The 23995-nt window shown below is 44.9% G+C and overlaps 1 protein-coding gene across 1 annotated transcript in view; it reads left to right on the top strand.

The window, feature by feature from the left end:
• Positions 1 to 22256, top strand: part of LOC149346396 (putative aminopeptidase PLBD2) — a 32418-nt gene extending 10162 nt beyond the window's left edge. The window contains exons 4-12 of the mRNA XM_089586395.1: positions 4289 to 4392; positions 11078 to 11295; positions 11429 to 11520; positions 12162 to 12319; positions 15086 to 15178; positions 15671 to 15742; positions 17512 to 17664; positions 19263 to 19422; positions 22030 to 22256. Of these exons, the coding sequence (XP_089442521.1) occupies positions 4289 to 4392; positions 11078 to 11295; positions 11429 to 11520; positions 12162 to 12319; positions 15086 to 15178; positions 15671 to 15742; positions 17512 to 17664; positions 19263 to 19422; positions 22030 to 22224 (1245 nt within the window). The 3' untranslated portion in view covers positions 22225 to 22256. The remainder of the gene's footprint in view (positions 1 to 4288; positions 4393 to 11077; positions 11296 to 11428; positions 11521 to 12161; positions 12320 to 15085; positions 15179 to 15670; positions 15743 to 17511; positions 17665 to 19262; positions 19423 to 22029) is intronic.
• Positions 22257 to 23995: the final 1739 nt, after the last annotated feature.

Here is a 23995-nt window from a genome sequence, read left to right as displayed (position 1 = left end):
TCAGCGGTTATGGTGCTCGGCTGCTGCCCCGAAAGACGCGGGTTCGATCCCGGCCGCGGCGGCTAGAATTTCTTTGGAGGAGAAATTCTAGAGGCCCGTGTACTGTGCGATGTCAGTACACGTTAAAGAACCCCAGGTGGTCGAAATTTCCGGAGCCCTCCACTACGGCGTCTCTCATAGCCTTAGTCGCTTTGGGACGTTAAACCCCATAAACTAAACTAAACTAGACATAGTTCATGCAGAAGTCAAAGCTCAAAAAGAAATTATTGAACCCTTAACGATTACATCTGCCAGTTCCGAGAAATGTGTATGCAATGTTTCACTGGTGATGACTGTCGCGGTCACTAAACTGTTGCGGATATACGTTGAGGTGTGGGATGCATTTTATGGAGGATCGTTTTTAACGTCAGTGTTTTGGCTTCTTTGTGCTGGGCTTTATTTCATCGTCGTTCTTTCATCCTCTTGCCTTGCCTGCGTTCTTAGTATCTGACAGTTCATAACTCTGTTCTACAGCCCTGCTCATGTCGTTTCTGCACAAAAATCGAAAACTTTTATCGGATTTGTTTTATGGCATTCAGTAAAGAGTATTGGCCGTTTCATTCCAGTTATCGCGAGACTAGTCAACGTGCCTTTAACGCATGCATTGCTGTGCCAGCAATCTAGCGCTAGTCCCCCTCCGTCCTTCCCCAGAAGTGAGCGGTGCAAAGAATAAAAGAGGAGAGAGTAGGCACCAGGAAAAAAAGGATGGAAACTCTTAAGAGCACAGAAAACAAAATAGAACGGATACACGCAAATGGTGGTTTGGTTTTTGTGGGGTTTAACGTCCCAAGGCGACTTAAGCTACAAGGGACGCCGTAGTGAAGGTCTCCGGAAATTTCTATCGCCTGGAGTTATTTAACCTGCACTGACATTGCACTGCACACGGGCCTCTAGAATTTCGCCGCCATCGAAAACACGCAAATGCTGTGTTCTTATGGCTGTGGTTGTAATCTGGGATACCCGAAGCAGCCGTAATTGCTCATAGTAGGCCTTGGTAAGTGGGAATTTGGTTGCTCCGCTTACGGAAACCACGGCACATTATTCGAGAGCTTGCTGCTTGGCGTGGGCACATGAGAGGAACAGGCGTAGCCGTTGCTGCTAAGCTTGCATGAGGGCAGCATGAATGATGCGGGTGGCCGAATACGAGCTGGCGCTGAATGTATGCATGTGTGTCGCTGTTGACCCGACTGCAGGGTGTGTCGCTGAGAGCACACTCAGAGAAAGTGATCGATAAAAAGCGGACATTCGCATAGGGCCCAGCGGCCCAACTAACTGTAGCGCACCAAGTGACTGGGCGCGAAACTTCCGATTTCGGTGTAAGGCGCGCGCAGCTTGAGTCTTAGCATGCGCTGCTGCCGGCCCCACCCTCATGACGAATTATTTCTGTTCTGTATGGTGTTATATTGTCATCTATTTATTTTCGTTCAAGAAAAGTGAAAAATTACATCCCGAGCACTCTGGACTGGCCATAAACGCAGCTACGCCACGGCCTTGGTCAAAAAGTGCGAATACGGAAATGACACCAGATGCCTCGTGAAATGAACATTCATTTTGCTCCACATCACCGAAAAAACGAAAGGATAGAGTAGCCGTTTCTATCTGACACATCACTAACTTCCCTTCGCGCTTCTTGTGGGTCCATTGTTACGACAACAAGGCTCGCAGCAGTGGTTGTCGCTGCCACCGTGCACCGAGAGCTGGAAAATATAAATTACGAGCAGGTGTTTTTCTGATAGACCTTAAAAGGCGAAATTGCGAACACGGACAAAGTGCTTTTACGAATCTCGCATGTGGAGCATTGATGCACCACATGGAAGACGACCTCGGTTCTGGCAGCCTTGACGCAATAGGAAGCATAAGAGGGTTCTCACACAGCTTCCACCCTCGCCATTCGATGGCGTTCTACGTCACACCAGCGGTAACTCAGGACGTTCCACGTCCGCCGCTTACGAACGTGGGTGGCGCTGATGAACAATCTCAAGGTTAGGTTATTTGTAAACATAAATACCCCCGAAAGCAGAAGGTTTGACAGCCGTCGCCGTAGCTCAGAGGTAGAGCACCGGACGCGTAATTCGGAGGTCGTTGGTTCGGATCCCACCGGCGGCATGTGGTTGTTTTTTCTTCTGGTTTTCTAATCAATCACCTTTAAGCGACAACATATTCAGTAATATTCTTACTTGATCAACACCACACAAAAAAAAAAAAAATTAATTAATTAAAATATCCCCTGTGCTCCTTGGTTTCTGTGGCTGTTGGCTTCTCTCATATTTATAACGAGCCCCTCATTCCTCTTCCCTTGTTTGCTTAATGACATCTCCCAATGATTTACGAGCATTCCTCCATTCCCCGACAAGGCTATAAGTCCCATTCCAAGGCCAACCGCGCCTTTTATTCGGCAATTGTTTGGCACCATTGCGGCTAAAACACGGGCTCCCACCCAGTCGCTCACAGTGTGTTGGAGCAATGAGATCAAATGCGCGGGTGCAATTGCTATGTCTTCAGAAGCGTAGAAGACAAATTTCAAAGCACCAGCTCCTGGTTTTTAAGCTTATAAAAACTCCTACTAGTTTACTTTTTGTGGTCGTTTTGAAAAGCGCACTGCCTTGTCAATACGCTGGTTCATAGCGCGTTTTCACTAGAGCAGACGATGGAGTCTTGAACGAACTAGTTTCTAGTTTTTGACCTTTCATGCGTTACTTTATTTTTTCTTGGGCAGTCTTGAAAATTACGTTTGCCCCTTTTTTTCTTTCAAGTTGACCTCATTTTACCAGACTGTCAACAAATACCGCTCGAAATAAGTTGTGTATTATAGGGGGACGCAAAAAACTTGGTGTTCCCGTAAAACACAATGCGAAACAATGCGAAACTAACCCCTAGAGAAAGCGCACTAGGCACAACGAGTGGGCGCGCACGTCGCTAACTCTTCGCTAATGAAACAGATCAATTTTCTTCATACCCACTCACAGTTATCACACATTTTTTTCGCAGAAATTGGAGGTGGTCGAGTGCCACACTTGGGGCATTTGAGACGGGATGACCTAGTTATGTCATTTCTATGACGCGTTTGCAATGGACCTGTCCGACGAATCTGAGGCGCCACTTCCAAAGACCGGAAACCGGAAATCTCAAATCAGCCGTAACGACGGCGAGATGCAGGTGCAAGCCGCCTCGGCATTAGAGCGCTCTTCGTTCAATGTGTGCATTCGTATTGGTAGTAATTTTACATGCACTGAGTGGTATAAGAAGAGCTTTAAATTACTTATAAATGCGCGTGAACGTGCCCGGTTTCTTGATAGCCTGCATAGTGCATGTGTGCGCTAACGCCTGACATTTCGAAAGGTCCTGAAGACGCAGAAAACAAGGAGATTTTAACCGTACTTACTCTTTCACGTCAGTAGTTCTAAAAAAAAAAAAAGCCAACAAACTGCTTTCTACGGGGCTAAACTTAATTTCATGGTTGCCTCCTATGAGATTCCGCTGTGCAACATATTGGACAAATTTCCCATTACCGGCTCTGAGGAGGACATTTGCTGTCTGAAGACTGCATTCGACGCATTGAGGATAGAAGCACGAGATTCCTCTCGCAGGCTCTAAAAACGTTTTACGCAACAAATCTCACCAGAAACAAATGCAAAAGGTAGAAACAGGATTGTTGATTACAAATGTACTGTATATACTTTGTTTTCTTTCGAGTGAGAACTTGAGACCTTTTCTTGCCGTGTAACATTCCTTTCGTTCGCAGTTTATTGACATGTGGTGCGCTCACTACAAACGCAAAAGAAGTACAAGGGAGGAAGTTGTGTTTCAGCGCATTCCATTTACGGGGCGGGCCCAAGCCCTGGGCTAGGCTTCCATGACTAAAAATACCGAATACTTAAGGATGGGAGCAGATACAAATTCCCTCTTGAAAACATGTGAAATTCAAGCAGTTCATAAGATGTTAACTAAGGTTTGAACGTCCTCTATGTGGTCCTCTGGTGCCACCTTTAAAAGTCTCCACCGGTTGCTAACTGCATCATGTTACTGTGCTTTTCAGCGGGAATATACCTCTGTTGCCAAAAGTAAGCATTTCGTATATTTCGTGATCGGAATCTGAGCCAGAACCTGGGCAGCATACCCTAATAGGGTGTGCGCTAGTGAACAGCCTACTCTCTTTTTATTCCCGAGCAGGCTTATTTGTGTTTGCATTGCAACTGAAGAGAAAAATTCCTTTCTTGCGCAGCCTTTTATCTATTTTTTTCTGTCGCAGGTCGATCTTGTACTTCTACAGCTGGCAGGAATCGAGGATGGGAGAACCGGAAGTACAGTTCATCGTTTTCCAAGCCGGTCCTATCTGAACGCCACTGACACACTGTGAGTTAATTTTTGCCAAACATTTCGGAACTCGAAGCTACATAATTTGTAGCGTGTGAATAAAACGAGAATTTTTGTTTGCTTCTTTCTGCACTTACGCTTTATAACCACCTCTTTCATCAATGACCCGCCGCGTTGCCTTAGTGGCTACGGTGTTCGGCTGAGGAGTCCGAGGTCGTGGATTCAAATCCTTGCAGGGGCGCCCAAATTTTGCTAGATGCGATATGCACAAAACACCCGTGCGCTGTGAGATGTCAATGGAAATAAATGAAAACGAGGTGGCCAAATTTAAACTTCAGCCCTGCTGTACTGCGTATCTTATAGTCCAAGTTCAGCTTTTAGCTTTAAACCCCTCATACCCTAACATATGACACCATAGTGCACCGTACCATATCATATCATACTGTACCTTACCATGCCATACCGTACCATAAAATACCATATCATACCGTACGGTAGCGTACAACACCGCACCATACCATACGATATCATATGATATTGTACCATACCGTACCGTACCATTCCATATCATATCCACCGTTCCATACCGTACCCGATCCTACCATACCATACTGTATCATACTGTCACATAGTTGCGACTGCAGTTCGGCGAGCAGGAAAACAGCGAGAATCGCTTCCAAACGGATGTCATTATTTGGACTGAGTTGCGCTCGCAAAGAACTGAATTACTCGGCGGCGGCGTAGCAACAGGCGTGTTCGGCGGTCGTCGAACAGAATACCCACCGCTCTCAGCCATGCTCAATTCAAAGCCGATAGCGAACTTTCGCGATAAAATGTGCAGAGTTACTAAAACATTCTGGAACAACGTAGAATCGGCTCCGCCGGGATGCGATCAATCGAGCTAAGTCTGGTCGCACCTTGCATCACAAAGCGATAAAGTGGCGTGCCTGGAGCTTAGAAGAATGAAGACTACAACGCTTCGCGGCAATATCATATTCTATCTTATCGTACCATACCGTATCATACCATACCACACCACACCACACGATATCATATACCATATCATGCTGTACCAAAATTTATCGTGCCATAACATACCACACCACACCATCCATATCATATCAACCATATCATACCGTGCCATACCATATCATATCATACCCCACCATAGCATGCTGTACCATACCTTACCAAACCATATCATAGAATTCCATACCGCACTATACCGTACTATACGATTTCTACTACAGGTAAAAAAGGAAAACCAACTAGCTCCAGTTGTTGCACTGTTATATGATATCATATCATACCGTGCCATACCGTACCATACCATACATTGTCACATCTTGCATATTGGGTGGAACAACGCAGCCTCCCGAAAGACGGGCATGAGAAGAAAACAACACAAGCTGGGGGGTGGCTATGCCGAATGAGAGGACACCACTGTGAGAACGTGAGAAGATACAGCTTATTTCACTGCCCTGTATTGAATGAAACAAGATATATGGAATGCGTATGTTCAGTTGTGCATTAGCTCCCGCTTTCATGTAAACAAATTTATAGAAGACAAAGCGGCCGATTTATCAATGTTCGGCTTAAGGAACGCTTTAGATCTCTCTCGGAATCAAAGTATTCTCGTTGGAAAGAACACTGTCAGGATTGCAAAGAGAAAAACAAGTCTGCAGACCACAAGCAACCGACACTAGCATATTATGAAGTCAGAGAAATCAGACTGCTCGGGAGTTAATGGAGGCTTATTTTCTTCGGAAAAGAAACGAAAAGTACGTTAGTCGGCCATCCTTACTGTTAATAAATAAACAAGTTGCGTTACAAATCCGACGGCAGTTTGATGAAATGAAGCTGGCGCAGCGATATTGCTCTGCTTCCAGTCACTTTGTTGCTTTGATGTTGCCGGGCTCCATTCATGCCTCAAAATTCTGGACAAAGAGGATTTTTGAACAAGAAAGAGTTCATGAGCGCAATTTTTGTATGTATTTTAAGATTTCCCTGTGGCAATCAACGTATTTAGAGATCCCCCCTCGGGAAGCGTGAATTTTTTGCTGATAACGTTTTTTGTCATCGTCAAGACCGTGCCCATCGGTTTTCTGTGGCAGTCTTAACTGCTAGAAGCGAGCGATGTAAACACAGCAAAAGACCGATATTGCTAATATCGGTAGAATGGACCAGTACCTTCCATATTTGTTTACCAGTACGTTACAGTTTTCTATTAATAAAAATTTTTGCAACAGAAAGTTGAACAAGTGAAGACCACTATGGCAGTTAGAGGGCTTGAACTGGACCCGTTTTAAATGGTTCTCTCACCAGCACAGGAGCAGAAACTTTAACAAAAACATTTCTATCTATTTATGTGTTGTATGACGTATTACATCTGTGAAATGAATGACACAAACTATTTGTTCTAAAACTGAGTTGGCTTTTGTGCGTCGCAGAGCGACTCAGTCTATGAAGAACGCCATAGTGTGGGGCTTCGGATAATTTCGACCACCTGGGGTTTCTCGGAACCCCAGAAGCTTGGAACAACGCTAGCAGTGCCTTAATTCATAAGAAAGGACATGACAAGGACTTGAAAAATTACACACCGATCAGCTTACTGTTCGTTGCCTACAAGGTATTTACTAAGGTAATCGCAAATAGAATCAGGAGAACCTTAGGCTTCAATCAACCAAGTGATCAAGCAGCCTTTCGTATAGGATACTCGACAATAGACCACATTCAGATTATTAATCAATGAGGTAATAGAGAAATGCGCAGAATACAACCAACCATTATATACTGCGTTCAATGATTGCGAGAGCGATGATTTAGTGGAAACCTTAGCAGTCACGCCGGAATTGCGGAATCAGGGTGTAGAAGAGTGCTATGTGAAAATACTGGTAGATATCTATAACAGCTGTACAGCTACCATAGTCCATAGAGTTAGCAATAAAGTTCCGATAAGGTCAGGAAGGGAGACATGATGTCGCAAATGGTATTCGCAACCTGTTTACAGGAGGTACTCCGAGGCCTTGATCGGGAACAGAGGGGGATAAAATTTAACTGTGAATACCTACGTACTTTGCGATTTGCTGATAATATTGCCTTGCCAAGTCACTCTGGAGATCAGCTGCAAAATATGATTATTGTTACAGTCAGAGCAGAACGGAAGGTCTTAAATTTAACATGCATAAAATCAAATTAATGTTCAACAGTTTCGCAAGGGAACAGCAGTTCAGAATTGGTAGCGAGGTGCTGCAAGTGGTAAGGGAATGCCTAAACTCAGGCCAGGTAGTGGCCGCTGATCCAGATCATGGGAGGCAAATAACTAGATAAATAAGAATAAGGGGGAGCGCATATGGCTGGTTCTCTCAGATCATAAATGGCAGTTTACCGATATCCCTCAAGAGAAAAGTATGCAACCGCTTTGTCTTACCGCTATTCACCTATAGGGCAGAAACGTGGCTGCTAACGAAGGGGGTGCAGCTTAGGTTAAAGAACAACGCAGTGAGCTATGGAAAGAAAAATGGTAGGTGTAACGTTAAGAGACAGGAATCGGATGGAGTGGGTGAGGGAACAAACGCGGATTAATGACATCCTAGTTGAAATCAAGAGAAAGAAATGGGCTTGGGCAGGGCACGTAATGCGAAGGCAAGATAACCACTGATCCTTAAGGGTGATGGAGTGGTTTACAAGAGAAAGCAAGCGTAGCAGGAGGCGCCAGAAAGTTAGGTGGCTGGATGAGATTAAGAAGTTTGTGGGTATCGGTGGCCGCAACTGGCAAAGGACAGCGTTAATTGGAGAAACATACGAGACCTTTGCCCTGCAGTGGTCGTAGTCAGGCTGAAGATGATGATGGGGTTCTTTAACATGCACTGACTTCGTTCCACGCACGGCCCTCTGTAGCATTTCGCCTCCATCGAAATGTGAGCGCTGCGGCCATGATCGATTTGGTTTTGGTATATTGGGGTTTAACGTCCCAAAGCGACTCAGGGTATTAGGGACGCCCTAGTGAAGGGCTCCGGAAGTTTCGACCACCTGGGGTTCTTTAACGTGCACTGACATCGCACAGTACACGGGCCTCTAGAATTTCGCCTCCATCGAAATTCGGCTGCCGCAGCCGGGATTGGACCCGCGTCTTTCGGGTCAGCAGCCGAGTGCCGTAACCACAGAGCCACCGCGGCGAGCCAACGCGGCCACGATCGAGCTTGCGTCCTTCGGGTTAGCATCTGAGCGCCATAACCACTGAACCAACGCGGCGGCGTCTATAATAGCTGACTGCTGCATAAACAGAACTCGTGCGTGTACAAAATACAATCTCTGGGCAAAGAGCCCACACAAAATCTTACAGTCCTCGCCCAGAAGGTGACGTATTGAACTGAAGTGTAGCTCCTAACAAAGATGGGTAATTTGCACTCGCAACCCCGTGCCTCAAGTGGAGCAGACATATATGAACGGTAACTTGATGTACACCGGTTATGCTTTCATTTTAGCTTATACTGCATAATTCTATTGCATGACAATTTCTGCGATATTTAATACTTCAACCTATTCTTTACGGTGGGTAGCCCGTGTACCGAATAAGCCCTCCTGATGAAATCTTCGCATTCTCATAAAGTGTTCTCACTCTTACTTTCTGGATGTTATTTTTGTAATCGGAAACAAAACATCGAACATAACTAGCTGATTACCCGGAACGAGCGTGCAGCGGCCATGCGCTGCCCCACGTGTAATAGCCAGTGCCAAAAAGAAAACTGTTTTTTTTTTTTTTAGCGAACCACCGCGTTTTGGCCTGAAACAGCCATTCCCTGTCCATGTAAGGATACGTAAAGGCGCAGTGGCGATGCACCGTCGGTTGATGGGAGCGTCGGTCGTCACCCACCCCGCATGGTCTTAAGGGACGCAGCAGCACCGAGTCTACCTTAATTAAGAGTGATGTGATTGGGAGGGGTCCATGAGGTGAAACAGGAGAAAATGCGTTCTACTTCGTGAACATGTCACTGGAATGGCTACAGGTACGCGAGAGCTTATGCGATATTGTACTCAGAAAAGTGTGGCCGGATTTTATCGCTGAAGTTCAAGCTTAGACGAACAGTGTCGTGTTGCTCCAAGATTCCACCGAATAGGACTCCTAAAGTTATGCCATTCTTACGGCGCTCTCTCGAAGCCAGGGCGGTAGAATCTTGAACCAGAAAAGCTATGTTCATCCGCTTTCTTATTTGCCCGCTTGCAAAATAAATCTTTGCTGTTTTCGCGTAGTTTTTTTTTTCATGTTCAATACCGCATAACTCTGGAGAGATAGCCAGAGAGACATTAATTAGAAGAATTACATTGCTTGATGTAAGGGCGTTTTTCGTCAGCAAGCACTCATAGTGCCTAGGCCTGCTGATAAGCCCAACATTTTCTACCCAATCGGTTCTTCATACTGAGCTTCCCATAGGACCAATTAAAGAGACCCTAAGTAACGCGGAAGATCGGCATGCAGCCTAAAGCCCAGAGTGATAGCGGGTTGACAAGTGAAAGGAATGACCCAAGGAGCTGGAGCAATGTATTGAAATACCAGCACACACTAACTGATCAGCCACTTCACCTCAATACAAGAACGATTTTATAGGGAGGCTGTTACTCTACACAGTTTATTCCTTATGATCCCGAGCAGCAGCAGAGTGTACAAGGAGGGCCTGGATTCATGAAGCCTATTTCATAAAGGCAGCCGCGTTGTGATCAGGATGTTTCATGTGTACCCTCAATAATTTAATCCAGTGGGTTAGCACATGATCTTCAGGAAACATGTAAAGACCGCATGCACAAACACAGGCGGTGTCAAAGGAGTGGCCTCTGGCTGGTCTTTCTTGAGCTCAAAATTGTTCATGTTGGCCATGTCTACTTAAAATAGCGGCATTGATGAAGAAAAAATATGGGGCACATCAGGTCCGCCGGGCTCCGCCTTACATGTATGACGCCATAGCGTTAATACGTCCCCGCAGCGCCTCGGGGTCCTGCTTGTGTCTCATTTCGTAGACACGGCACTCTTGTTTACTTTATATTATTTTTCCTTTGGTTTATTTCATTCGCTCAATTACCAGAAGACACGCAAGACCTCCTTTAACAAAGTCTAACGGGCGTTTGCCGGTCGAGGGTTTGCACGCCCGGTTCAAGACTCAAGGGACAGCGCTTTGAGTACCGTGTAGTACGCTCAATTGCCTTGTTTTGTTTCCTTCAGAGGCAACACGGAATGGTGATGGAATTACGTCACAACCTTGTAGAACAAAGATGTTCTGACGTCCTCGATATTGTACTCTGTGATTGCTGTGGGGTGTTTGAATCACATGCGGGAAGTGATGGACCTGCTACGCACCGGTCCTCTCGACCAATCTCGATTTTCTCAACACGCGGAAGCCAACTACAGTGGTTTCTTGGCTAAATGCCAATCCCTATTGTAATCACTTTTTTCGATAATTCCACCGGGATTACCGCCACATTGCTTGCTGGACTACTTTTATCATCTGGTGCTACCAACCGCTCACTGGGCATCGCTTTTTTTGTTCACTAAGCTGCTGTGCGTCCCACCCGCAGGAGAGGTGCACTGGTAGCGCCAGGTATTAAAAAAAAGTACAGCCAACAATATGGCGGCAATCAGGCTGGAATGGTCTATAGGAAGTGAGGGTAAAGCCTTGTCAGACTGCGCAGGGCAAGGAAAGTGCTCCCCTCATGTGTCCCCCGTGAACAGGTTCCTGAACTTGCATGGGGATATCCAAGACTTGGAGGCTGCCTTGAATAGGCGAGTCACGAGCAGAGTGACCGGTGACGGCTCATGCTCAGCGCTGGTCAAGGTACTTCCGGGCAACAAGGACCTCTACTTCTCTCACGTCACTTGGACGAAGTACTCCAGTATGCTGCGAGTGCTCAAGAAGTACTCGTTTTTCTACCACAAGACGCCCGGATCTAGTGAGTAGACGTTCAGAAGTGGCGATGGGCGCTTGGTTTTTGGTCGGATGACAAGTGATTAGCAGTCAGAGACCCTTTTGCCTAATGCGAATGTGGACAGGTCTTATAAGTAACATGCTATCCTTGATCGCAGGAGAATTCATACCTGGCCAAACGGCGACGTTTTCTTCCTACCCCGGGAGGATTTTCTCTGGAGACGATTTCTATCTAATTTCTTCTGGTCTGGTAAGGCACCCTCACATTTTGGAGGCTTGTTCTCAGTGCAATGTAGTCATATCAAAAAGGGCGATTGTCACTGATTTTGAAGAATGAGAAAAAAAAAACCTTTCTGGATATGAAGCCACAAATTCGTAAAAAAGAAAAATGGCAAGAAATTTCGGTGTTCCATATATACCTATTTTATCTCTAGAATGCGAGAAAATGGAGCCATGTTTAATTACCCTAGTTCAGTTTGGGAACACTAGTTAAGAGTTTTTCGGTCGTTTACAGGCGCGTGGAGAAGACGGAATGCACTGTTATATCGGTGGCGCTGTTTGCAGCTTTTGAAGCTTTAATTTTAGGGCGGTTGTCGTAAAAATAAAAAGCACAAGTCGAGCGAATAAAAGACAAGAGACACGAGGCTATGAAGCGAGCGGGGAGTGGGTGCCCACTCTAAAAAGACGAAGCCAACCCAACTCCATGAAATGTGACTGGAGCTCGAGATTTTCATGTTTTGTTCACAATAATTTTGCGTCTTCCATTTTTTTATTGGAATTCTTTGCAAAGATAGTACGATGAGCTCTTTAGTGAACGAAGCATGCATGCAAGTTAGCAAAATGGCTGCAATGCTCACCTTTTGTGTGAGAGGTGACTATGCCGTTACGCAGGCCACCATGGAGACGACTCTTGGGAACGAAAACCCGGACCTCTACCGCTATATCAAACCTCAGTCAACTCTCGCTTTTATCAGGAACATTGTGGCCAACAGACTGGCTACGTCGGGGAAGGAATGGACTGACATATTCGCCACAGATAACAGCGGAACGTGAGTAAATAAAAATACTTTCATTTCAAAGGCTGCGCTGCTTGCACAATCAGGGACGTGTTAAAAAGACGGAGACATTAAGCGCAATCTACCAACTGAGGTCTTATTTCAGAAGACTGTAACGAGGAAAACAAGTGCACGCGGCTACGGTTCGACGTACCTGTTTGCCTAAGAAGGGCAGCCTTTGAAATGACGATATTCCAAAGAGCCCAATCCCAACCACTCCTTAAAAGTATTTTAATTTCAAAGCTGCATTATTGAGAACAAGTGTTAATCACTGTTACTCTAAGCTTTCATAAAAGTGGGCTAAGATCCTGGAAGAGAGGATCCTCCAGAACGATTAGTATTAATGATCTTAGGGGTGTTGGTTTGGTGTTACTGAAGCAGCAGTAACGACTACATGCCCATCGAATCACCACTGCACGCATTTTAAAAGAATATGTTACTACACGATTGTCGCCTTCACCGCAGGGGCGTCTGCAACATGCAGCTGATGGTGAGTTGCGATGCCACGGTTTACCGAGAATCCGCAGGGACATCCCCGCAGGGGTATGATGGTGAGCAGTGCGCCACCACGGACCCGAGCATCCACGCTTAGCCGTGTGTGGGATAGTTGTGTCCGGGCAGAAAGGGATCCTGGAGGTTGAGCCAAAGCCTAGTGTTTGGACCTTTAAGGCTCCTCGGTGCTGGTAACACAACACGTCAGCCCCCACTTCCTGTAGACTGTACCTCCGGCCTGATATGACCGGGGAAAATCAGCAGTCGTATTTTCCTGTCTTACTCTCCATCTTTCACTTCCCAATCTCCTTTCTTTCAACTGCCCTGTCTCCTCCTCCCTACTTGATTTGCCCTTTTTTCCTAGCGGCTAGGATTAACCTTTTGTGCCGAACTACCCTTCGTTACGTGATATTGGGTTATAGTTAGGGTGTACAGCGGGGGCAGGCAGTGCTTGCGTATAAATTCTTATCCCGTCCACTGTTGGGCTCCATGGCGGGTGGCTGGCTCAATGACGGAGCCGTAAATATATTTTATGGCTACTCCTTTACCACAAGAAGGTCACCCTCAGAATAAAAGACAGCAGACTGTACTCACAACTGAATTCATTCGGAAAGGAAATGAAACATCTCCAAAGTGCCATGTCCTTCATTGCGAAGGAGCAGAAAAATCTGCAGGAATTAGGTCCCCTTTATTAGTCCCGAAAAGTATAACTGATGCCTTGGGCCCAGGCTAGAAACTATCACAAATGCACTAAATATTAGAGCGCAAAGACAATCTCCTATACTGAAGGGTTGAAATGCGGGCCAGTTGGTATATTGTAAATCGAAAATAACCAGTCACAAAAGAGAAGGGAAAAGAGAAGGAGTGTTCACGCCACACTCTTCGCACAACCTCGGTGCGCTTACTCGAGAAAGAATTCAATTTTTTAGGTCGGTCACGGTAGACGTGATATCTTGTGTGTCCTTTGCGCTATGATTTGTGATGGTGCTTTTGCGCATGCTCTGCTGGCCTTGCTGGGAGTATATCATTTCTAATAAATTTTAGTTGATAGTCCAGTCTCTGCGGCGTGAACACTCCTTTTCTTGTCCCTTGTCTTTTGTGACTGGTTATTTTCAATTTAAAATGCCGTATACTTTAAACCTTCCAAACGAGTGAGTGTCCATTAGGGACATTTGCGTGTGAATCACTGCACACAGATCCCTTAACACCGTTCATGGCGTGATTTCTTAAACAGATTTTATCCATCTCACTGAGGAGGAGATGCTGGAGGGTCTCATGGAGCAGAATGTCATAAATGTACATAGTATAAAAAAAACGAAGAGGAGAGAAAATACCAACAAAACATCTAGTCCTGACTTTCAACTCCAGCACTCTCTCTGAGTCCATAGAAGCAGGGTACCCGAAAATAAGCATCCGACATTACATTCCATATCCGCGATTGTGTTCCAAATGCCAAAGATACGTCCAGGGGTAGCAAAGTTGCCGTGGCCGCGAAACTTACGCAAAATGTGCCTCAGAAAAGCATGCTTCTGAACACTGCGAAGCAGCAGCACTATGTTGTGCAAAGTGTGAACGTGATCACTCTGCCTATTCAAGAGGATGTTCCTGAAGAAAGAACGAGAAAGAAATATTAATCGTGAAGACAAAATAAAGTACCAGTTGTAAGGAAGCGCGACTCTTCCATTCAAAGAATCGCAAAAAAAAAATCTGCCGATGTTTTGCGTGGGGGGAGTGCACCACAACGTTAAGACAAAGCCTCAGGCAGGGCCATCCGCGCCTCTGGCAGGGCCGGCGACCACTGCTCTGCCACCCCACAAAAAAGGTGTTGCCATCGTCGGAGTCGGAGCGCACTAGGACTTCCCCCAATCAGAGGAGGTCTGAAGTACATAAACGCGCTGCTTCCCTTAGGGTCCCCAGCGCCTTCAATTTCTGGATTATTGCCAGTCCTGCTTGCCCCGTGTTTTCAGGCACTTCCTGTCCGGGTTAATGTGAGTAAGGTTCTTCCGGAGCATTTGATTGGTTTGCTGACAGTTTGCAGCACGGGTACTAAATGACAATTTTGGCAGCACCTTTGAAAAAAAAGGTGCATCAGTTAGAGGCGTTAGGGTCAGGTGATCATTCTGCCCAGTGTCGCTGTGAGGCCAAGCACCCCTTCTTTGCACCCATAGGTAGCAATATTATTGTTTAAGCTTCGTATAAGAACAGACAAATAAAAGCCGACTATGCTCGTAAATTACACTCATTGAATGACTCGCCTGTATTGCGTAGCTACAACAACCAGTGGATGGTGGTGGACTACAAGAAATTCCAGCCTGGGCAGCCGCTTCCCGACGGTCTTCTTTACGTGCTGGAGCAGTTACCGTAAGTAATCTCTTGAAAGCGAAAAGTTTGAATTGTGGGTCGTTTTAAACTTCTAGCATGAAAAGCGCCCTAGAGGGGTTACGAAAGGACGAAGACGGACAGGTAGGAAGAACTACACACACACGAAGGGCATATGTTTGTCTAGCTGTTCATATATATCTGCCTTTGTCCGGTCGCAAAGTCTGACGCAGCTTTCCTCTACAGCGAGCAGTCTGATATCAAATTCTTAACGATGTAATCCTTGATTTAATGTCCTACGAATACAAAGAGGTCTGGTATTGTTTCACGGCTCCTCGATGCCTCAAAATATTATACCGTTTAAAATTGCAAACTGCGCAGTGGAATCCTAGTCATTATGCAAACATAGTTTGGCATAAAATCGTGATATTGCAAACATTTTTCTAGAAGACAGCGTTTAACGATAGGGCTAATTAGATTACGCGCAAGAGTGCATAATCTTAGCCTTTTCGTTTCGTGTATTGTTTTTTCCAGCCGCTATATCAACGTGACGGATGCTACCCACGTTCTTAGAGAGAAGTCTTACTGGGCAAGTTACAACGTCCCGTAAGTACTCCTACATTCACAAACATCATTCATCATCATCATTTATTTTACCCTTAAAGGCCTCTGTTAAGGCATTACATAAGGGATGGATAAAGCAAATGCAACTGCGAATAAAACGTTAACACAATAAACATAATGCAATACAATGAAATTAAAAACGATACATCACAATACAACGGTGATCAATAATGAGTGGCGAAAGGCTGAATTCGGCGGTAACAACAACAACAGTGCAACTGGGTGAAGTATGAGACAAATGGGCAGTATCTTTTATTCAGTACAGTGAATAATTAATGCCTGTTAGTAGCGTCGCGCTTGTTAACAATGTAGTTGGGTAGCAGGTCCCAGTTTTCTATTGCAGTTGGAAGAAAAGATTTATTAAATGCTAAGGTCGATCCATGTATACGTTGAATGCTGAGGAGGTTGAACAGGCCGCGCGATGTTCTGATGGGAGCTAGTAATAATGTGTCACGAAGATCAGGAAAATTGGAATATAATTTATGAAAGAGGCACGCGATTTTTCGTCGGAGCTCTAGTGGCTGAATGTTAAGTGCAGATTTAATCCTGGTGATACTGTTGTGTCTATTGTAGCGCTCTCTATTGCAGCTTAAAATATTGGTTGTTTGAGAGCGGTCCCAAAGCGGGAGATAGGACTCATTAGAAAGAAAAAAATTCTTTTTGGAATATACTTGTATTTCGGAGAATATCACCGATATTTCTGCACTCGAGAGCTATTGTCTCACGAATGTAATAAACTCGTCTTAACGATTTCGCTAGCCTGAGAGCAGTTGCGGAAGCCTTTCACGGCAATGAATTTCAATTGTTTCTGGCGGTAATTCATTACCAACGCCTCTGGTTGAAAAAAAAACGCTTTCCAAGCGTTTTTCTAGCGTGTGAGCCTCTTCCAGCCTACCAGCCTGTATTGACAATCATTTATATTTATGCCCCCCCCCCCCCCCCCCTCTTTTCTGGCGTTGATAGCACTTACGTGTTAGTCCAATCAACCGCGACATGTGAGTTGGGTTAGGTTGTAGGGATAGGTTCTGTGTAAAACCTGTTCATACCATTTTATGTAATGTAGAGCCTGCAAAGAAAGGAATAGGCCGACGAAAAGCTTCACCACAATATGAATTCCACGACGTATATTTGAGGGGCCTCGTGTGACTTGTGCGCAGAGAACTGTGGCTGCAGCGCAGAACAATAGAAATCATTTCTCCTAGTCGTGTGCCTCATATGACGCAAGACACTCTCGGCATAAGGTGGTTATTAGTATGTCATAAAATTCATTTGACGCCACTTTGACGTGTGTTTCATTAGAGCGGTTGCTTTGACTGCAACCTTCTCGAAATCGCAAGCAAGTATTTTCGCGTGATGTAGCCGAAATGTGTTGCGCCGCAGCGCCGCGCGTAATTGGGTCTTCAAAGTTGTAGAAACTGAGATTGACGTTACTTACGGGGGTCTTCACGCTTTTGAATAATTAAGGAGACTAACAGTAATATCTTAAAAGTAAACCATTCAATACTTGTAAACCAAACTACTAGTTAGTAGGTGTGAGTTGTATTCTACGGGCCATAGCGATCACGATCCTATGTCGAAAAAAGCGCTCTTCTATTTCACGAGGCCTATTTTTACGCAACATATGCATGGCCGGTTACCTGCAGCAACAAGGCGATTTACCGGAGAATTGAATGCACATTACAGTCAGATTTGTGTAAAGAGTTGCCTGTACTATAGCGGTCGCATGATATGACAGTGATTTTCTCCTGCAGCTACTTCGAGTTCATTTTCAACGTCAGCGGCTGGTGGCCTTTGGTGGAAAAGTACGGCGACTGGTTCACTTACGACAGAACTCCACGAGCGCTCATGTTTAAGCGGGATCACTCCAAGGTGCAAGACATGGACTCGATGGTCAGACTCATGAGGTACGGAACGGACACTCAGACGAGTGTGCCATAATCCCTTTCCTTCCAGTGCGCTTACGCTGTGTCCTTTGCTCCGTTTTAACGGAACCATTTCTGTATATGATGGTCAGGACGCTGCAGGCAGCCAAGTGGTTCTGAAGCTTTACTGAAGAAAATACAGTGGAGTCTATAACATCAGTAAGGACGCGACGTTATTGTAGCTTAAAGGGGCACTGCTAATTACTAAAATTCGTTTTCGTCGATACATTACTATGCGGTGATCACGAACTACATTGTAAACATAAATTACCCGATAAAAGCGTAAAAAATTAATAGATTGAAGCTTACCGGCTTAGCGCATTAATCAGCGAAAGCTAATTGGTATTTGCGCCCGAGAGGTCTGGAGTGGCAAGCCTATTTTGACGTTTAACGTTCGAGTACCCGCTTGGACGTCTCACAGGCCACTTTAGCGTCTATACGTTCATGTGCATACTCGGCCTTCTGCCACTTGCGGTCTTCGGTTCGATCGCTTTCCTGGGCCACTTCACGGACTCCAAGGGGCGCTTGCAAAAAGAAAATGGTCTAGTTGCCAGCGTTGTCTTATTCGTAGTCTAAAATTGAAAATCGGGTTTTGTGGAAGGGAAATGACGCAGTAATTGTCTCCCATCTTGGTGGAAACCCGTACCGTGCCGTGAGGGAATTGATAAAGGAGGGAGTGAAAGAAGAAATGCAGAAAGCGATGCTGCGAAGCGTCCGCTGGTTTTGAGGAAAGGAAAAGCGCATAACTGGCTCCCACACCTCAGTGGCGCTTTGAGGTACGCGGTGGTGTGGTCCACCTAACGCGTTACACGTAACAAATTACACGGCTGCCGTGGCACCGTATAAATTGCTTCTTCTAAATTACTTGCACAAAAATATTATAGCTTTCGGTTTAAGACGAGCAGGCGTCCTGTAGCCCACTCCCGTTTAGGGCAGGATAGGCTGTCCAAGGCCAGGGGTAGAATTCATTCAGTAAATATGCGGAATGTTTACAGTAGGCAGGGAAGCATATTTTCACCTGAATGCGTAGCAATTTAGTGTCGGCGTAGTTAATGTTTATGGAGTTTAACGTCCCAAAGCGACTAGGCTATGAGAGACGCCGTAGTGAAGGGCTCCGGAAATTTCGACAGCCTGGGGTTCTTTAATGTGCACTGACATCGCAAAGTAATGGGTACACCGAGATGGAAGACAGATAGTGCGCCATTTCCTTTCCTCAATGACCAAAGTAAAATTTTTCAACTTGGTCCAGTTCGCAGAGAGAGAAAACTTTGAAATGCGGCTGCGCAGGTCGGTTTTGATTGTGACGTTTTTCATAAGTAAGACCTTTACGCTGTTGCAGCGTGCACCGGCCTGATTTCTTCAAGCAGTCATAATGGTATTTTACACGTTGAAATTCGGGCTTGTTGGTTCATACTTCGGGGCAATAGCGCAAACAGGACAAGGGACCTGTGTGTCTACTCGTTCTTGGTCCCTTGTCCTGTTTGCGCTATTGTGCAGAAGTATTTTACACACTGCGGTACATATGATTGAAATACAAACCATGACTTGCGAATGCTTTACTTTTATTTCCCATTGATAAGGTACAACGACTACAAGAACGACCCGTTGTCTCGATGCAACTGCACGCCCCCGTACAGCGCCGAGAATGCCATCTCGGCCCGCAGTGACCTCAACCCAGAAGACGGAACATACCCGTTCCCGTCTCTGGGACACCGGGCACATGGTGGTACGGACATGAAGGTACGGAGAAGAAAATGCGCTACCCGGTGCTGTTGGCCGCGCTCGCATTTACGATTTGCACACAAAATACGTATTTCGGTGCCAGGCTGATGTGTCACGTGTATTTGACCTTTTAACCGCATTGAATTTTTTGGGGGGCCGAGTCATATGGTTTAGCAGATTATGAGCGTTTACCTGTTTTTATTCGGTTTAGTTCCTTTAATTTAGAACACAGCGTTCCAGAATATGTAGTTATTCCTACTCTCTCAGTCCGTAGGATTTTCAGGTAACTGATGCATTAAGTGTTCTAACTAAAGGTAACCAAGGTTTTAGAAAGGCTGACTGTCTTCGCTTAGAAAAACCAACTTAGCGCTTTGGAGTGGCTTAGTATGAACTATTTGTTTTGTTGTCCAAGGCAACTAATTAATGAAGACTAATCAGCTAGTTTGCTAATATTTTGGCTTCAGGTATAAAGTGTCAGGTTAAAAGTTCTAGATCATCTTGAGAAACAGCTGGTTGAAATGCTTGAGGTGTCATTTACAAAAAGCATTTTTTTTTTACAAGTATTAAAACAAGACTCGCAAAATGCAAAAGCTTGCGTGTGGCAGGTGTGCTGCTTCAACGCCCCAAGACTCGTCTCAGAGAAGAAAGTTCACTTTACAAAAGAGCACTGTTCCCGACGGCGATTTGTGTGTGTTGGGTCTTTATTACAAAGCGTGAAGCGTGACTACTATTAGCTGGGACATCTGGTTTATAATGTCTGCAGAGGTGGCATAGCACTACGAGCATCCGCCTCGTATGCAGTACCTTCGAAGTACAATCCCCAATGCCGTTGAATATCTCCCTGTATGCTAGAAATGCTTAATTAAGCCTCTCGGGGGCTTATCTTCTCTAGAGTGAAATAGCTGGAGGAATAGGTCTGGGACCTTCACCTCGTTTAGTCCCGCGACGGTAGCCAAGCCGCTCAGTGGGCGAAGGGTCCTTGGTCCATTAAAATCAATTCATCACCATCAAGCAAATTTCGCTGCCCTGGTTTGCCTTCCGCAGCTAAGCTACAATTCTGGAAAGCGCCGTTATGACGATGGACTTGTTCGTTGACGCCTGAATGCGTTAGGCGAAACATCGCGGATATTTAGTTACTCAAGGAGGAAGCAGGAGGCCAAGCTGAAGGAAATGCTTGCGGGTTTTAACGTTGGCCTTGTAATTAAATCTGCGCGCTCAACTCTGTATTGTTTTATAACCGGTGATAAAGACCCCGAAAGGAAATGCTTGAGCATTTAAATTGCCTCTCAGGCTCTCTACTCAGAATGATAGCAAAATAAAATGGTGCCGATTTCTGTTCTGCGCGTCTAATGGCTGTGCATTCTTTTTCTTGTCATTGTTAGTATAGTTCCATCTTTCGGGTAGAAAATTACTTAATTTAGCTTATTTTACTGCCATTGCATCGAAATATTCGTCACAAAGCCCCCTTCCCCCACCCCCCACAAAGCTATTTAGAAAGTGAAAGTGTGTGTAAAATCTTATTTCCTTTAACTGGCTTTAGATCAAAGTTTACTCTTGCGGACAACGCTAAGATGGCAGATAGAGCTTACTGTGCTCCTCATTTTCCTTTTAGTTGATTATGAAATCCCATAGCTTGCCTTGTCGGATAATTTTTTTGCTATAGTAGGATAGAACTTAAGTCTACAGTGAAGCTCCGCCCACTTTCAGCCTCGGCTCACAGAATCCCTCCACGAAGAAAAAGTAGTCCACTGCTTAAACGTTTCTTGTTACTTAAACAAAAAGCTTATCACAAGAAGAAAAATGATGAGCTCTAGAGTTTTGATACGTGGATTGTTTCATGCAGTCGAATATTAAAAAGCTGATTTCGTTTACCGCTGCGATTAGCCAGCCAAGCAATACCGGACGCCGCGAACCGCGGCCCAGTGTTAGCAACTGCTGCTTTCTTAAGTTGATTCCTGTTACATATTACCATTAGGCCAGTTTTCATCAGAATAGAGATTTATATAATGATAGTCTAGACATGCTTCAGAGTCATGATGCTGGAAGATCCAAAATTAATCAGCTAAAAAGTTCATAAGACCGTTAAACATCAGAAGAAAAAATTTGAGACTTAAATTCTTCCACCGCATCTTCTATAATCAAACAGGAATTGATAGCCGTAACTACCTTTTGGAACCAACTTACGTCTCGACTCGGCACAACCACTCCAAGAAGGTGCGCCAATACAATACTAACACAAACAGTTTTTCTAAATCACTCTTTCCACAAACTGTGAAAGACTGGAACTTGCTGCCGGAAGAGTGTGTTTTCAGTCTTTGATAATCGTGATTTTTACTGTCGACTGTATTCCTGACAATCTAATCCTTTCCTACTATTGTTCAAGATTTCTGTTACCTTTAATAATATTCACTTATTGTTTTGTTTTACTTTGATGTTAACTTCGCTTAATGTTCTTGTTGCTTTTTGTGTGAAAATGAATGCGTTGTTTTGAAACTGTCTCCCCTGCGGTAATGCCTTCGAGGCGACGCAGGTATTCTGTAAATAAATAAATAAATTAGCTTGAAATATGGCTCTGTGTATCCCCCACTCAAGGTGAACATGATGCTTTGTTTTTCTTTTCGACAGCTAACAAATTCCAGCCTGTTCGCGCAATTGGAGTTCATGGCCGTAAGTGGGCCAACCTGGGACCAGCAGCCCCCATTCCAATGGAGTACCTCTGGTTTCAAGGAACGCCATGAAGGACAGCCCGACCTATGGAAGTTTACGCCTTCTGTGCACCACTGGAAATCGGGCGAATGGAATCAAACAATAAATCTATAGGGCTGGCACCGTGCAGACCACCTAGTGAAGAATCGATGGCTACATAGTTATTCCTCATTTCTCTTGTACCATGTACGCTACTCTTTGATCCCGAGATGTAGCCTGGTATCGGAGAAACGCGCCGTGAAAGGGCACTGTAGTACGACACTAATCTCAATTTTCTGAGTAGAGAGGCTACCGAAAAGGTTTCAGCTGAAATTCAGGGTAAAGCAGCGAGCTATGGAAAGAAAAGTGATAGTTGCAGCGTTAAGAGATCGGAAGCGGGCGGGGTGGGTGAGGGAACAAACGCGGGTTAAAGACATCCTAGTCGTCGTCAAGAGGAAGAAATGGGCTTGGGCAGGGCATGTAATGCGAAGCCAAGGCAACCGCTGGTCGTTAATGGTAATGGAGTGGATTCCAAGAGAAGGCAAGCGGGTCGGGGGGCGGCAGAAATTTAGGTGGGCGGATGAGGTTAGGAAATTTGCGGGGATACGGTGGCCGCAACTGGCAACGGACAGGGTTAATTGGAGAGACATGGGAGAGGCCTTTGCCCTCCAGTGGGCGTAGTCAGGATATTGCTGCTGCTGCTGCTGATGATGATGACCGGTGCTGATATTGCCGCCAGCTAGAAGGTTCGGCTATAGGCTTTATGCGTTAAGTAAATTTAGTGTGTCGATCGCAGCTCTCAACTTAGAAGGTGAGAGTAGCTAGAGTTTGTATAGGCGTATTCCCAGTGCTTTTCCACTTTGCTCTTACAGGTGTGACCTTCCCCGCTGTGTTGAAGCCACACGTAGCGTACGTCAGCCCGCTCACAAAATGGCTTCTGAAGATACTGTTCTTGTGAAACACAGCTAATAAACTTTACGCACGTTGTAAACATTCAACTTGATCGTTGGAGTGAAGTTGACAGTATTAATGCGAAAGCATTTCTTCCCTCATGGATGGCATGACCACGAGGTGTGAACACTAGTTGTGACCACGAGATGTGTACACGAGATAGCGACGATAAAAACGATGTTAAGATGCGATAACCAGATAATTGACAGGAAATAATTAACTAAAATGATAACATGCAATTAATAACTAATATAAATAGTGACAGTAATAGTTTCTTATAGTAAAAGTGATAGTGACGTCATCAATCAGTGACTTGATGGGATCCAACTGGCCACGTGATAGAAACATGCATAAACAAGAAGTTCCTCGGAAGCACAAAATGCTGCAATAACGTTGCAGTACTGTTTAATCACAGTGTTGTTGCAACGTGCATAATGTTCTCTTGAAATCATATTCAGCTAACGTTAGCAGGCAACATTACAGCAATGTTACTGCAACGTTTCAACAATGTTGTGTAATGTTTCTGAAAACATAAATGCAACAGTGTAGCAACATTACAAAATTATCATGCAGTGCACATTGTATGTGCTTTTCCTTTCGATATTGTGGCCAGCTATCGCCAACAGGAGCTAAGAAAGGTAGCGCTCACATAAACAACAAAAATTTAAGTGCATTATCATTACACGAAGCATTGTCAACTGCCACTTTCAGGACTTTCATTCAAACTCTAGTAACGCAGTTTTTTCACCCTTTTGAAATTATTTTATACAAAATCAATCACACAGTTATAGGAACTAATACACAACTCCACTTACAGGTACATAGTCGAATATGCACAAGCCAAAAGTTTGTATGCTGATCAAGGCCGTATGATATGATCAAAGCTTTATTTCAGCTTACGGGACTGACACTTTTTATTTTTGCTTTCAGTCAATCTAGGCAGCAAGGTGCTCTA

Source organism: Amblyomma mixtum, chromosome 4, assembly GCF_055824585.1.
Source record: "Amblyomma mixtum isolate Tamu chromosome 4, ASM5582458v1, whole genome shotgun sequence".
Taxonomy (NCBI): Eukaryota; Metazoa; Arthropoda; class Arachnida; order Ixodida; family Ixodidae; genus Amblyomma; species Amblyomma mixtum.
The sequence above is the reverse complement of the archived record's forward strand: the minus strand, read 5'-3'. Positions and strand labels throughout refer to the sequence as shown.